At 49.4% G+C, this 13,452-nt stretch overlaps 2 protein-coding genes across 15 annotated transcripts in view; one reads left to right on the top strand and one right to left on the bottom strand.

Moving 5' to 3' along the window:
• Positions 1–3,692, top strand: part of ITGB7 (integrin subunit beta 7) — a 16,924-nt gene extending 13,232 nt beyond the window's left edge. For 4 of the 8 annotated variants that reach the window (XM_055247406.2, XM_055247408.2, XM_063621462.1 and 1 more), the window contains 7 exons: positions 667–813; positions 1,112–1,305; positions 1,652–1,875; positions 2,104–2,323; positions 2,476–2,684; positions 2,996–3,156; positions 3,379–3,692. In XM_055247406.2, the coding sequence (XP_055103381.2) occupies positions 667–813; positions 1,112–1,305; positions 1,652–1,875; positions 2,104–2,323; positions 2,476–2,684; positions 2,996–3,156; positions 3,379–3,459 (1,236 nt within the window). In that variant the 3' untranslated portion in view covers positions 3,460–3,692. Of the gene's footprint in view, positions 1–666; positions 814–1,111; positions 1,306–1,651; positions 1,876–2,103; positions 2,324–2,475; positions 2,685–2,995; positions 3,157–3,283 lie in introns of all 8 variants that reach the window. The other 4 variants (XM_055247407.2, XM_063621463.1, XM_055247409.2 and 1 more) reach the window with 2 other exon arrangements.
• Positions 102–13,452, bottom strand: part of ZNF740 (zinc finger protein 740) — a 14,212-nt gene continuing 861 nt past the window's right edge. The window contains exons 2-9 of one of the 7 annotated variants that reach the window (XR_010116625.1): positions 13,017–13,333; positions 9,984–10,133; positions 9,549–9,638; positions 8,946–9,069; positions 8,514–8,632; positions 7,257–7,518; positions 6,356–6,483; positions 102–4,026 (exon numbers count right to left, since the gene is read on the bottom strand). Coding sequence is in view for 5 of the 7 variants with exons in the window: in XM_055250532.2 (XP_055106507.1) it covers positions 8,406–8,632; positions 8,946–9,069; positions 9,549–9,638; positions 9,984–10,133; positions 13,017–13,025 (600 nt within the window). In the remaining 2 variants the exon portion in view is untranslated. Of the gene's footprint in view, positions 8,633–8,945; positions 9,070–9,548; positions 9,639–9,983; positions 10,166–12,818; positions 13,334–13,452 lie in introns of all 7 variants that reach the window. The other 6 variants (XR_010116626.1, XM_055250533.2, XM_063621570.1 and 3 more) reach the window with 6 other exon arrangements.

Raw genomic sequence — 13,452 nt, forward strand, 5'->3', positions numbered from 1 at the left:
CCACACAAGGAGACTAAGTGACTTGTCCAAGGTCACAAAGATAACAAACAGAAGGGCTCGCATTTGTCCCCAGTCAGTCTGTACATAAACAATGTGAGATCTGGAGCCTGCTTTCACTAAGTTTATAAATAATTCAGAATTATTCTTCACAAGAACCATAGAATTTTACAGGTAGAAGGAACCATAACAATTCTTAGTGGTTTAGGTCTTATCTCTGCAACTAGGCTGTAGGCTTCGTGATAACAGGGAGCATCTCCTAAACCTATGGCAAGAAAATCTGAGACAGTATCAAATTTCTGAAGATAAACTCTGTAATGAATCTGCCCTTCAGACCTGGCATGCACCCAGGTTATGTGTCCTGATGTGGGGCTTCACAAACATGGTCTCTGCACATTTACAGCACCTGGCCAGCCTGTGACCCTCAGTGGCCCTTACTGGCAGCTGCACTGAAATGCTAGATTAGAGGCCTCTGGATCCTGTATATTCTATGCAAGGTTCTCAAGGGTCCTCCCTCCAGAAATGCCTCTTGACTGGGCAGAATGGAAGGAGCCCCAGGTGGCAGAGGGCAGGGTGCTGGCAGAATTGGGAACACCTGGAGAGGATATAAGGTGGGGGTGGAGTCCTTTCCTGCCATCACGTGGTTATCCACTCGCTCTCTTCCCATAGAGCCTGTCTTCCACCGTGACCCTTGAACACTCTTCACTCCCTCCTGGGGTCCGCATTTCTTACGAATCCCAGTGTGAGGGTCCTGAGAAGAGGGAGGGTAAGGCTGAGGATCGAGGACAGTGCAACCACGTCCGAATCAACCAGACGGTGAGAGCCAGCAAGCACAGGCAGAAGGCAGGCAGGGGGAGGTGGGAGTGGGAAATTAAGCAGGCAGGAAAAGATGGGGGGCAGGAACGGGGAGTGACATGAGAGCCTGAGGTAGTCCTCCATCCATCCTTCCTGGAGCAGTCTGAGTGGCTTCCTCAGGCATGTTTCCAGGAGTTGGGTGTTACCATGACCCCATCCCTTCATTTACTAAGGGGTGAGGTTCTGGATGATCGGTGAGTTTGGCAGGGGTGTGCATGTGCGTGTGTATAACCGTGGCCTGATTCCTGCCTGTTCTCAGGTGACTTTCTGGGTTTCTCTCCAAGCCACGCACTGCCTCCCAGAGCCCTATCTCCTGAGGCTCCGGGCCCTTGGCTTCTCAGAGGAGCTGATCGTGGAGTTGCACACGCTGTGTGACTGTAACTGCAGTGACACCCAGCCCCAGGCTCCCCACTGCAGTGATGGCCAGGGACACCTACAATGTGGGGTATGCAGGTGAGGGCTTCCTCTTCCCTTCACCCAGCTGGCTCCCAACAACCAACCAACCCTGGTCTGTATTCCTCCGCTGCTTTCCATCCCCCCCACAGGAGTCTCCTCGACATCCCTAGACTCCCCATTCAATTTCATCCCTTGAAGCTTCCCACATATGTCCAGGCCCTCCCCTTGACTGGGGCTCCCTCCACTCTCTCACCACTCAGTGTTTCACTATACTCAACATCCTTTCAGCTGTTTGTCTCTCTCCAACTCTTTTGAAAACTTGGGTTTAGAGGTTCCTGGGAGAGACAAGTCAGGGATGATCAAACCCTCTGACCTACTTCTCTCCTTTGCCTTTCCCTTCCAGCTGTGCCCCTGGCCGCCTAGGTCGGCTCTGTGAGTGCTCTGAGGCTGAGCTGTCCTCCCCAGATCTGGAATCTGGGTGCCGGGCTCCCAATGGCACAGGGCCCCTGTGCAGTGGAAAGGGTCACTGCCAATGTGGACGCTGCAGCTGCAGTGGACAGAGCTCTGGGCATCTGTGCGAGTGCGACGATGCCAGCTGTGAGCGACATGAGGGCATCCTCTGTGGAGGTACCTGGAGCCTTGGGGAGAGGGCGGGGTCTGAGAGGCCTTCCCAAGGCACTTAGGCTCTGGGAATCTCCTGGCATGGAACGCAAATATCAAAAGATTCTGGTGTATGGGTTAGAGGGTGTGTCTGGCATACTTCAGAAAGATTGGATGCGCGGGCTTGTGGTGCCACGTGATGGCCAACTGTGTGTGTGGAGTATGGTTGTCACCCTCTGCATGGCTCTACCCCAGGCTTTGGTCGCTGCCAATGTGGAGTATGTCACTGTCATGCCAACCGCACGGGAAGAGCATGCGAATGCAGTGGGGACATGGACAGTTGCATCAGTCCCGAGGGAGGGCTCTGCAGTGGGCATGGACGCTGCAAATGCAACCGCTGCCAGTGCTCGGATGGCTACTATGGTGCTCTATGCGACCAATGCCCAGGCTGCAAGACACCATGCGAGAGACACCGGTGAGGCCTCAGGTCTTGCATCTTGGGAGCAGGGGCACAGTGGGGCTTGTTGAACTACTCCCATCTGCCTACTCCCCTTCCTGCTTGTAGTTGGGCAAGGGGCATTGGGTGACAACTGCCCAGCTGGTAACCTACTGGCATCTACTACACAGGGACTGTGCAGAGTGTGGGGCCTTCGGGACTGGCCCACTGGCCACCAACTGCAGTACAGCTTGTGCCCATACCAACGTGACCTTGGCCTTGGGCCCTATCTTGGATGATGGCTGGTGCAAAGAGAGGACCCTAGACAACCAGCTGTTCTTCTTCTTGGTGGAGGATGACACCAGAGGCAGGGTCGTGCTCAGAGTGAGACCCCAAGAAAGTAAGTAGGCAGGGATGCCACAAACCCTGGAAGCTTGATGGGCAGGGTCTCAACTCCGGGGATGCAGAGTGAAGATAGTGGGAAACAGGCTGGGGGCTGAAGCAGAACTGTGAATCCAGAACGAAGGCAGAGGCAATTGAGCAAGCGGACGAGGCTAAGGCCCTGGGCAGTGAGGATAACCTTGGACCTTGCTGGGTTCCCTTTGCTTTCAGTGACAAGACAGGGTTGGACAGGCTGGACACACTGTGGACAACTGTCGATCTGTCCCTATGCTCCAGCTCCCACAAGTGTGTCTGGTTTCTTGTTCACAGAGGGAGCAGACCACACCCAGGCCATTGTGCTGGGCTGCGTAGGGGGCATCGTGGCAGTGGGGCTGGGACTGGTCCTGGCTTACCGGCTCTCGGTGGAAATCTATGACCGCCGGGAATACAGTCGCTTTGAGAAGGAGCAGCAACAACTCAACTGGAAGCAGGTGAGGAGACTTCCTGGTTACGCCCCCTTTTAGCTGTTTCCCCACCACAAGCCCAGCCCTGATTCCTCCCACTGGGTTCCCCCAGCCCCTGGCACATGTAACCAATCCCTCTGCTAACTTCCATCAGCTCCTAGGATTCGGCTCAAGGCTGGCCTCTTAGGTCTAGAAAGGGGACGAGGAATCGTGGGATTTTTGCTTATAATCTGCAACATCTTTCTCCAGGACAGTAATCCTCTCTACAAAAGTGCCATCACGACCACCATCAATCCTCGCTTTCAAGAGGCAGACAGTCCCACTCTCTGAAGGAGGGAGGGACACTCACCCAAGGCTCCTCTCCTTGGAGGACAGTGGGAACTGGAGGGTGAGAGGAAGGGTGGGTCTGTAAGACCTTGGTAGGGGACTAATTCACTGGTGAGGTGTGGTCACCACCCTACTTCATTTTCAGAGTCACACCCAAGAGGGCTGCTTCCCATGCCTGCAACCTTGCATCCACCTGGGCTACCCCACCCAAGTATACAATAAAGTCTTACCTCAGACCACAGCTGTCACTTTGCTTTACCTCATCAAGGCCAAAGCAGGCTGTTTATAGCCTGGGCCTCGGGAAAGCTCTTGTCCATCCTCCTCTTGCCGCCTGAGGGCAGGGAGAGGTGCCCAAGCGTGAATGTGCAGGAGACTCCCGGGGTGCACCCTGGGACCCACGAAGCCAGGTCTGGAAAGGGCCTGTGAATTCTCAAGTGCTGTGGATGCAGGGGGGTCCCAGGTCAGAGACAGTGCATCTGTTGGTGTCTAGCCTCCTTCCGTCCTGCTGCGTATGCTTTTTCCTCTTGCTCAGAACTGATGCCCTGTTTTTGCTCCTACTTGTTTGTTCCTCTGTGGAGAAGGGGTTTTAAAATGGCTTATAGGGTGCTGGAAGTTGTGGGGTGATTATGTAGGGAGAAAAAAGGAAAACAACTAAAACCAGTATGAAAAAGCTTCCCCAAAGAGGAGATAGTATGTAGAAAAGCCCCATTTTCCTTTTATTTAAATATCCTAAATATATCACGAAGGAACATACACTGCACTTTAATGGTAAAAAGATACAAGTTTATAACATCTTATAAAAACTACCATTTAAAAGTGATCTTGTCCATTTGATATTCCCCTCCCCCATAGCAAAATAAGTATATTATTTAAAAAAAAAAAAAAAAAAGAGGGTGGAGAGGAGGATAGGAAGGGGACAGTTGATAAAACCCCAGGGCCACAGCAGAGGCAAAGGGCATCTGGGGAGAGGGTTCGAAGCTGTGGCGGACTCCACTAATGTAACCCTCCAATGTCAAGCCATGGGCGCGATCAGTAGCTAAGTGATGACGAGGCTGTTGGGGGTGGACGGAAAAGACTTGGGGCAAAGCAGACTGTTTATAGCCTGAGCTGGTAGGGTCTGGTGCAGCAGCCTACCCGGAACTGGCACTACTCTTTCCCAGGTTCCCCGACTCTCTGTCCTGGTCTCTGAGAGCGTACCCTATTTCCGTTTCCCTGACTCCAAACACACCTGAGGCATCTTCCAGTGCTAGGCCCCATGCTGGCCAGCAGGGGTAGGGCATTGGGCCCAGGAGCCTCTGCAGCGGTGTGAGTCAGTGGCTTCCCTGGGGTATCTGTGGGGCTCCCGGGCCCTCTGGATGCCGAATCACTCCTTTCACTGCTTTGCTCCTCTCTTCTCACACATCCATTGCCCCAGACATCGGCGCGGGAACTGAACCAACCATCTGATCCTGAGTTTCCCTCACTGGGTCCTTGGCAGGGGTGGCTCTGCTATGGCTGTTTGCACATACTCTCTGAAGTTCCCTCCCTCCCACCCACCTAGGCAGGAAACCAAGGTCTGTGGGAACCCAGGGCACCTTCTAACCCAGTACACACATTAGTACACATAGGGGCATAGGTCACTCATATGAGACTTACGTGAATCTCTCCACATACACCCCTATCCCAAACAGATTAGCTGTAAGTGACAGGGGGAGAGGCCTCTCATTTTCAAAAGCATTTTTGGGAGGATAGTTTTCTAAACATTTTAAAATGCTTTACAGGGTGCTGGAAGATGTGAGGTGAATCATCCTAGAAATGAAGGACAGGAAAACCCCAGCTCCAGAACCCTTGAACAGGAAGGGGGCTGGCTCACATGCAGAAAGATGCCCCTGCTTGCAGGGACCACAGGGCTGATCCAAGGACTGAGGTCTAAGTTCTGGACCACATCAAATGGGAGTGTCAGCATAAAGCTATAAGAGTACATGGCAGCAAACACTCCTCAGCGTCTCCCCAAAAGGATCTCAGATGCTGTCAGGGAAAATTGAATGGGTGCCATGCCTGCTTTCTTTTTCCCTGAAATACTCATACCACAGAGGTATGGACAACCCCCTCCCCAACCCCACCCCTCCAGAATAGGTAACAGCCAGGAATCATTGCTGCTATCCATTCTTTGCATTTTCTGGGAAATGAAATCATACTTCCAGGAGTTTCCCATCTCATACCCTACTGACAGCTTGGCACTCAGGTTCACCCAGTCTCCATGATTACTAAGACAGTTCCCTTACCCGCCACAGGTCAGGTCAGGTTACAGTGGGGGGTCAACCAAACCCCAAAACTTCCCATAAGGATTCTTTCTTTAGCAGAAAGAAAAGGTTTATTTCACCTTAGAAAATTCATGTTCACAAGCCCTGGCTTGGGTTAGAAACACCCTAACCGCCAGGCTGTTGAATTCATCTAAAAAAAAAAAAAAAAAACCCTCCAAAACAAAAGCCCTTCTGTTCCCTAAATTGTGTTCTTCAGCTCCTGCTGAGACCTCAAGCACCCTTCATGTTTGGGCAAGAGGAGGCTATTTTCCACTCATCCTCCCCAAAGGTGAGGGCCAGAGAAGGGTTTGGCTCAATAATATGCCATCTCCTGCAAGCATACAAATACATGCACTCATATCTCACACACACTCTCACACACACACACACACACCTGATTACTTTTTTGGGAGTGGACAAGGTGGTGGTATTGGAGCAGAGAGGAGCAAAGAATACGGTTAAGAATGGAATCTACATTAGGTTTCTTCTTTAGTCTTTTCTCTGCAGCAACCCCACCCCCATCCCCCACACTCTGTTGGGTAGGGATGGCCATCAGGAAGGAAGCCGAGATCTTGTTTTTTGGGACCAAAGGACAGACCCCTCCCTACCTCCTCTACCTGAATACAGTGATAGGACTTGGGGAGGGAGAACAGCTCCTACTGCTCAACAGGCATGTCAGAAGACCCCAGATTCCTTTGCTTCTTGAGCAGCTGTTAGCCAACTTGGGACCAGTCTTGGGTTGTTCCTAAGAGGGCACAAGGAGAGAGAACCCACTTTGACTGCCATGACTCCTTGCTCCACACATCTGTCTCACTTTAGGAATCAATGGCAGCGAGGTAGCCACAAAACATCTCCAAGACCGACTCCCCAAAAAAAGAAGAAAAGGGCTTCACGGGCCACTCTCACCCAAGTTTCCTCCTAAAGGCACTTGAGCTGATGCCATCAGGTGCCAATGTGACATGGGCCATGACAACGCCCACAAGCACAACTCTTCCTTTTCCCTTGAGGAAGGAAGAGGTGCCATCCACTTTTTGGATCCAGCCCTTGTCTGCTCCACCCCGTTTTTTCTTTTGTCCCTACAGTGTATAAGGAAGCCAAAGTAAGCTCAGCTGCCATTCCTGTTCTTATTCTTCCTCAAAAAGGAGGTGAAGTGCAGGACTGTGAAACACTGAGGAGCTACTGCAACGAAAAACCCAATTTTTGGGGAGAGCTGGACCAGCTATAGTCCCTACTTTGGACCAGGACTCTTATGCCTCTGGATTACCTGTACCCACACTTTACCTGCTGAAGTTGCTTTTGGATAAACAAAAACAAGAACAGAACAAACAAATCCCCTTCCCCAATCTTTTCCATTTCAGCTGCCAGCTGGAGTCCAAGGTTGTGGGAGCCACACTTCAATCTTGGTCCTGTACCTTGAGTCCCCACCTATGACCTCAGCCAAGGGTCCAGGGACTAGCTTCCCTACCCAGGAATGCTGTAAGAACTTCCCCGAGATACTCATAGTCTCAGATTATTTACAGAGCTGAGGTTCTGGGGCCACTGTCCCCTGATGCACTCTTCTGGTCTCCTGGGTCCACTCCTCCAGGAGTGGGACAGGTTCACATGGGGCGGTGGTGGGACCATCAGACCAGAGGGGCTGTGCTCTTCGGCAGGTTCTTCTGATCACTCCCACCACCCGGGGCCCTTGCGCCTATAGAGAAAACTGCCCGTCGGAAGTCTTGGACTGGCACCCTTGGCACATCCGTTTGTGTCTGAGTAATCGATCTGTCCGAGAAAAACACTGAGAAGAAAGGGAGGGTTAAGTGCCTGAGCGGAGAAACTCAGCTACCTGTTGGCTAACTCATTCCTCTCACAGGAGGCAGATACCACATTCTCCATCCCCTCAGCACGTGCACAGACAGCAGGAGCACACGGTGGTGGAGAGTGCAAGCTCTCGGGCCAGAGCACCTGGAGCTGAATCTTGGCATTCTATCACTCAGCAGCTGTGTGACCTTGGGCAAGTTACCTAACAGCCCAGAATCTGCACACTCATCTGCAAAACTGTAAAGCGAGGCTAAAAGTACCTACTCACAGCACAGCTGCTTTATTCATCAAAGATTTATTGAGTATCTATCTCAAGGCACATACAGAGTAGAGAACCAGAGGAATGAAGTCTCTGCCCTCATGGAGCTGTTATTCTAGCGTCTGAAGATTCAGTGTAAGAGTGCGGAGCAAAGCCTGGGACCTAGCAATACATCCAGGAAGCGTTAGCTATTATCATTTCTCATCTCTTGTTCTTGTCTTGTTTTGGCCCCAGCTCTTACATTCTCATCAGATCAGATACTGACCCCCAGGGCAAAGATTGTATCTCTTCCTCTAAAGTGCACTAGCTCTGAAGTTGGACTGAATCCCAGCTCTGTTCGTGATCTGCTGTGTCCTTGGGAAAATTAACTTCTCTGAATCTCAATTTTCCCATATGTGAAATAAGGACAATACAGCTACCTTAGGGAGTCAATGTGAGGATTAAATAAAATCATCTATGTAAAGTACGCTCTCACAGTGCCTGGCATAGAGTAAGTGATCATGAAATGCTATTATTATTATTATTATTACAATGTTCTAATTGCTCCTCCCCATGATCAGCTGCATAAGGCCAGACAGATGCACTTCACCCCGATGTGTTAACTATTATAGCGAGGAATGCTGGTGGCTCTTGTCAGGCAGGAGTGGAGAATGGCCCTGATTCTTGGGGAAGGAAAAGTGTGTGTGGGGGATTGTAGCAGGGATGAGCCTTACCTGATGACACCGTTCACACTGGTAAGGCTTTTCACCACTGTGCACACGCTTGTGGCGTTCCAGGTGGTACTTCTGGATGAAACGCATATCACATATGTCACACTCAAATGGCTTCTCACCTGGCCCAGGTGGACAGAGAAGTGAATGTGGGGAGGTATGTACGGTAGGGACTTCATTCCAGTTTTCTCAGAAACTTTAACTCTTAGTAATGTGTAGACACCTAAGTGATCATAAATGGGGAGAGGTCCCCAAAGGTGCTGTTCTCAGTGACACCAGATACAAAGCCATGCAATCTCTCTGCTTCATTGACTTATCTTCTTCCTTCATTTCTAATACTTACCCATTAAAATAAACCCAACTAGAGCCACGAACAGACATGGAATACAAGCGATAGACTATTCTCCCCCTTTTGAATATAAGCAAGAGACTTACCAGTGTGAATAAGGATGTGCCTCTTTAGGTGGTAACTGCTCCGAAAGGCTCCAAAGCAGTGTTCACAAACAAAATTTTTGGGAATCTTTACTTGAAAAGAACCATTTTGTTCCACTACCACCACCTGGGGGCAATAATCAGGCATGTCATGAGGCCACCACTGCCCTCCTTCCTGGAGAGACTGTTCTACTCTGGGTCCACTTCCAGCTGTTGGAGAAAGGAACCTCTCTGATGCTGTCTAAAGGTGCTGCCATCTCCTGTACTCCACGGAGGTAAGAGACCCTTTGGGAAAGGAGGTGGAGTGGGAAAGCTGTCTATCCTGTCAAACCCAGCAGTCTGAGTATGACTTGAGCTGGAGCCTGCCTGCCCCCATGCCTCGGGATCTGGGATCTCATGCTCCCCAACCTGTACCATTACTGTTCCAGCAAGGGAGGAGATCAACTACCAAGGTAGTCTCTGGATGAAATGTGGGGGGACTCACTCACTGGCTATCAGAGATCAAAGCATCTAGGGAAAGCTCCAGGTTACATGGTAGAGGGAAGAAGGAGGAATATTACCCCATTACCAAACTGTATGAGTTTGGGGGATCACCCCATTACCTGCCTTTTTAACAGTCTTTTTTGAATGAGAGGCCTCAGACAGGCTGTCATCATCTTTGCGGCTCCGGGACTTATCACTGTCTTTTCGGTGACCCTTTGAAGACAAATCAAATCTAAACTCACAGCCCGTCTCAGAACATGAGATGAAACCCAATGCAGCTCTCAGACAAAATTCATAAATGAGAGTAAACCACCTGCCCCGAAAGCTTAGAGGAATTACACAACTATTTCCTCTCCAAGCACCTGGTCTTAAAGAGTTGAAGGTACATAAAAGACCTTCCTTAGCTTTCTGAAATACCAATGTTCATCCATTCCCCAGCTGGATCCCCTTGCCCCACTTCCCTATGCGGAAGCATCAAGGAATCAGAGCTTGGTATCTCCTGGCAGAGAGCTTGGGCCACCCGATCCCCAGGTGCCACAATGGACTCAAGCGCTGTACCTGACTCGAGCACCTCAGCACATCAGGGCTACCTGCCCGCTCGCCATTCTCGGCCTGCTTGCTGGCAATCTGGCTCAGCATCATCTTCTTGCTGGCTGCAGTGGGAACCAAACTCACACCTGCTAGGCCTTCACAAGCCAGGAGACTTGCCTAAGTTGAAAGGAGATGAGGTGTCAGGTCACCTGGCAGGGCAGGGAAAAAACAGACTGCCATCCTCTATAGAACTACCTTTTACACCCTGCTACAACTGCTTCTCTCCAGGGAATGTCCCTCCTCACTGCCAAAGCCTTGCTTCCTTCAAGAGTCTTCCCTAACTCATCTCACCAGGAATGACTTGTCATCCTTCAGCATTTAAATATAGATCAAGTAAATAATCAAGTATTACCGACACCTTTGTCATTAGCACTAGGCAGTGTGTGGCTACATATTTCTTTGAAGGTATTTCTAGGCCTTAACTGTGGGTGGGTATGAGGTTCCATCTTGCTAACCCACTGACATGGGAGATTCCTTCAGGACCTTCCTCCTTCCTCTCTCAACAGCCCTCAGCTGGGCCGGATACAGTGGCTCACACCTATAATCCCAGCACTTTGGGAGAACGAGGCGGGCGGATCACGAAGTCAGGAGTTCGAGACAAGCCTGGACAATAGGTGAAACCCCGTCTCCACTAAAAATACAAGAATTAGCCAGGTGTGGTGGCACGCACCTGCAGTCCCAGCTACTCGGGAGGCTGAGGCAGGAGAATCACTTGAACCTGGGAGGTGGAGGCTGCAGTGAGCCGAAATCGTGCCACTGCACTCCAGCCTGGGCAACAGAGCGAGACTCCCTCCGTCTCACACACAAACACACACACACACACACACACACACACACACACACACACACAGCCCTTAGCTTCAGAGCCCACTTTTGATTGGCAGATCTTGCTGGTGTCAACTGTATTTTCTATTGGTTTGTTTCATTTTTTGCTTGTTGGTTGAGACAGGGTGTCACTCTGTTGCCCAGGCTGGAGTGCAGTGGCACGATCTCGGCTCACTGCAGTCTTGACCTCCCTGGCTTAAGTGATCCTTCTACCTCTACCTCCTGAGTAACTGGGACTTCAGGAGAATGCCACCATACCTGGCTATTTTTTTTTTTTTTTTTTGTATTTATAGAGACAGGGTTTCACCATGTTGCCTAGGCTGGTGTGGAACTCCTGAGCTTAAGCAATCCTCCAGCCTCAGTCTCCTAAAGTCCTGGGACTACAGGCTATTTCTCCCTTTAGATTTTAAACTCCCTAAGTATTTACCAATTGCAACTGATACGATTTTTGGAGTTGAGTATTTCTCTTGACCTCTTAGGCCATTTATATGTGTGCATGTATGATCACATTTTTTCACATTCCTTGCTCCACATATAATTTAAACAATTACTTAAGTAAGGTGTGTTTAAGTAAATTTCCAGAAAACTGCTACATTCTTCAAACTGACTTCGGTTAGCCAGCATTAAAGAAAATACTTTTCTTACTGAAAAAAAAATTTTTAAGAAATCATTGGTCAGCAAACTCACAAATTTATGAAGAAATTCCTTTTAGATGATCAGTACATTCTGGGACCCCTCCTTCCACCTTCTGGGACTTTGGAGTGAAAGATCCAGAGTTAAAATCTTAGCTCAGCTGTTTGCACTGTATAATCTTGGGCAAGTTATTCCACCTTTGCAAGCCTTAGTTTCCTTACATGAAAAATGCCTGTCATAATGCTTATCCTTACAGGGCTGATGAAAAGTAAACTAAGACGTAAAACGCTTAACAGTGTCCAGCACAAAGTTGAGTCCTTAGTGGAAGGCAGCCTTCTCAGAAGACTGAATACAATGCTGAGAAGTGGGTTGCAAAAGACAAAGGAAGAAGAAACTGACGGGCTCCTATTCTATATGGAAAGGAGGAAGCTGTGAATTCAGAAGCAGCTGGAGGAAAGCCAATTATACTACAATCAGACTGCCATCCTGGTGAGACTGGTAGGGGAGGTTCCCTAGAAGCAAGCTGGGAGAAGCTCTGGAGATGTGTGCACGTAGCTATTCTACTCAGATGACTACAGCAGCCTATTTGCTCATTCTGTCTCTCCAGTCCATCCTCTGCCTCCACAATAATGACCTTCTACATACACTGATCTGATGCTACTCTGCTGCTTAACTTAGCAAGGCATAAAAGGCCTTTGGGTTACACTCTGCTTACTGCAGGGAACAACTTCCTCACCTATCACTGTGAATACCACCTCCATAACTATCCCCATTTAAATCCCTTACTCCGTAACTACCAAACAACCTGCAGTACTCGGAACCTCATCACATTTTCCCATGACTCTAAGCTCCTGCCCATGCCGTTCCTTTTGTCCACACACCCTTCTCTGCTTGTTTAGCAAAATCCTATGCATCTTTCAACCTTCATCTTCTTTTTCTATCCAAGCAGAAGTACTGTTCTCTCCTATGTACATACCCCTGTTACTGCACATTCCTCAATCAACAGATTCAGAGTCTCTACTACTAGCTGGCCACTATACAAGGCATTGTGAATATAAAAATAAATGGCTTTCCATCCCTCTCCCGACCCCAACTAGCCTGGAAGCTTACTGGGGACAAGGACAATCGTATTCATTTTTGTATTCCCAACACAATGCATTGCATGCAACAGGAACTCAATAAATTCCTGTTGAAAAAAAACAACTGAAGCATTCACCATACTATTCACTCCCTTACACCTCTCAGCACTTAATGTACCAAATGTAAACTGAGTACACGTTGCTTTGCAAATGTCACGTTGCTTTGCAAATGTCCCATCAGTGCCTGTGATGCAGTATAGCCTACCTCCTTCATTTGACTGGAAGCTCCCTGAAGGCAGGGGCTGTGGCCTGTCTCCTTTCCTTCCTCTAGATCTCCCCCTGGTGCTTAATACAGAGCTTGGATCACTGGGGTTGGTCAATATGTTGACTAAGGCAGCATTCAAGAGTGAAACTGCAAACAGGCTTCCCAGTGATCTTGGAGGAGGACTCCAGAGCTTTTTACCTGAGCCATGCTGATTTCTCACTTAAGGCAACCCAAAAGTTCAGGAGTTCCTAGATCCACCTTTCCTTGAGACACTGTCGTTTTTGAAGAACTGTCACCAAATCACGGTAACGACTCCTTCGTGTCCCATCAGTCCTGTTGCCATATTGAACTTTGTCTTCAAATAGAACTTAGTGTCCTCCAAAGAAAAAATAGGTGTTCCAAGAATCCCTGGACTCTGCCTGGCTCCTGCCTATTGTCTGAAGAAAAAGAGAGTCTACCAGTCTTGGTTTTCCAGTTGAATTCTCTTGATGAAGCTCACGATCTGTTTCAGAAACCTGAAACCAGAAAGGAAGAGGGGGGCTGCTAAATACAACATCTTCAGGCCATTACAACGTGCGATGTGAACTTTTTTTTGCTGGGCGCTCTCTGTGAAGCTCAGAACGAGGACATGAGT

Source organism: Symphalangus syndactylus, chromosome 17, assembly GCF_028878055.3.
Source record: "Symphalangus syndactylus isolate Jambi chromosome 17, NHGRI_mSymSyn1-v2.1_pri, whole genome shotgun sequence".
NCBI lineage: Eukaryota > Metazoa > Chordata > Mammalia > Primates > Hylobatidae > Symphalangus > Symphalangus syndactylus.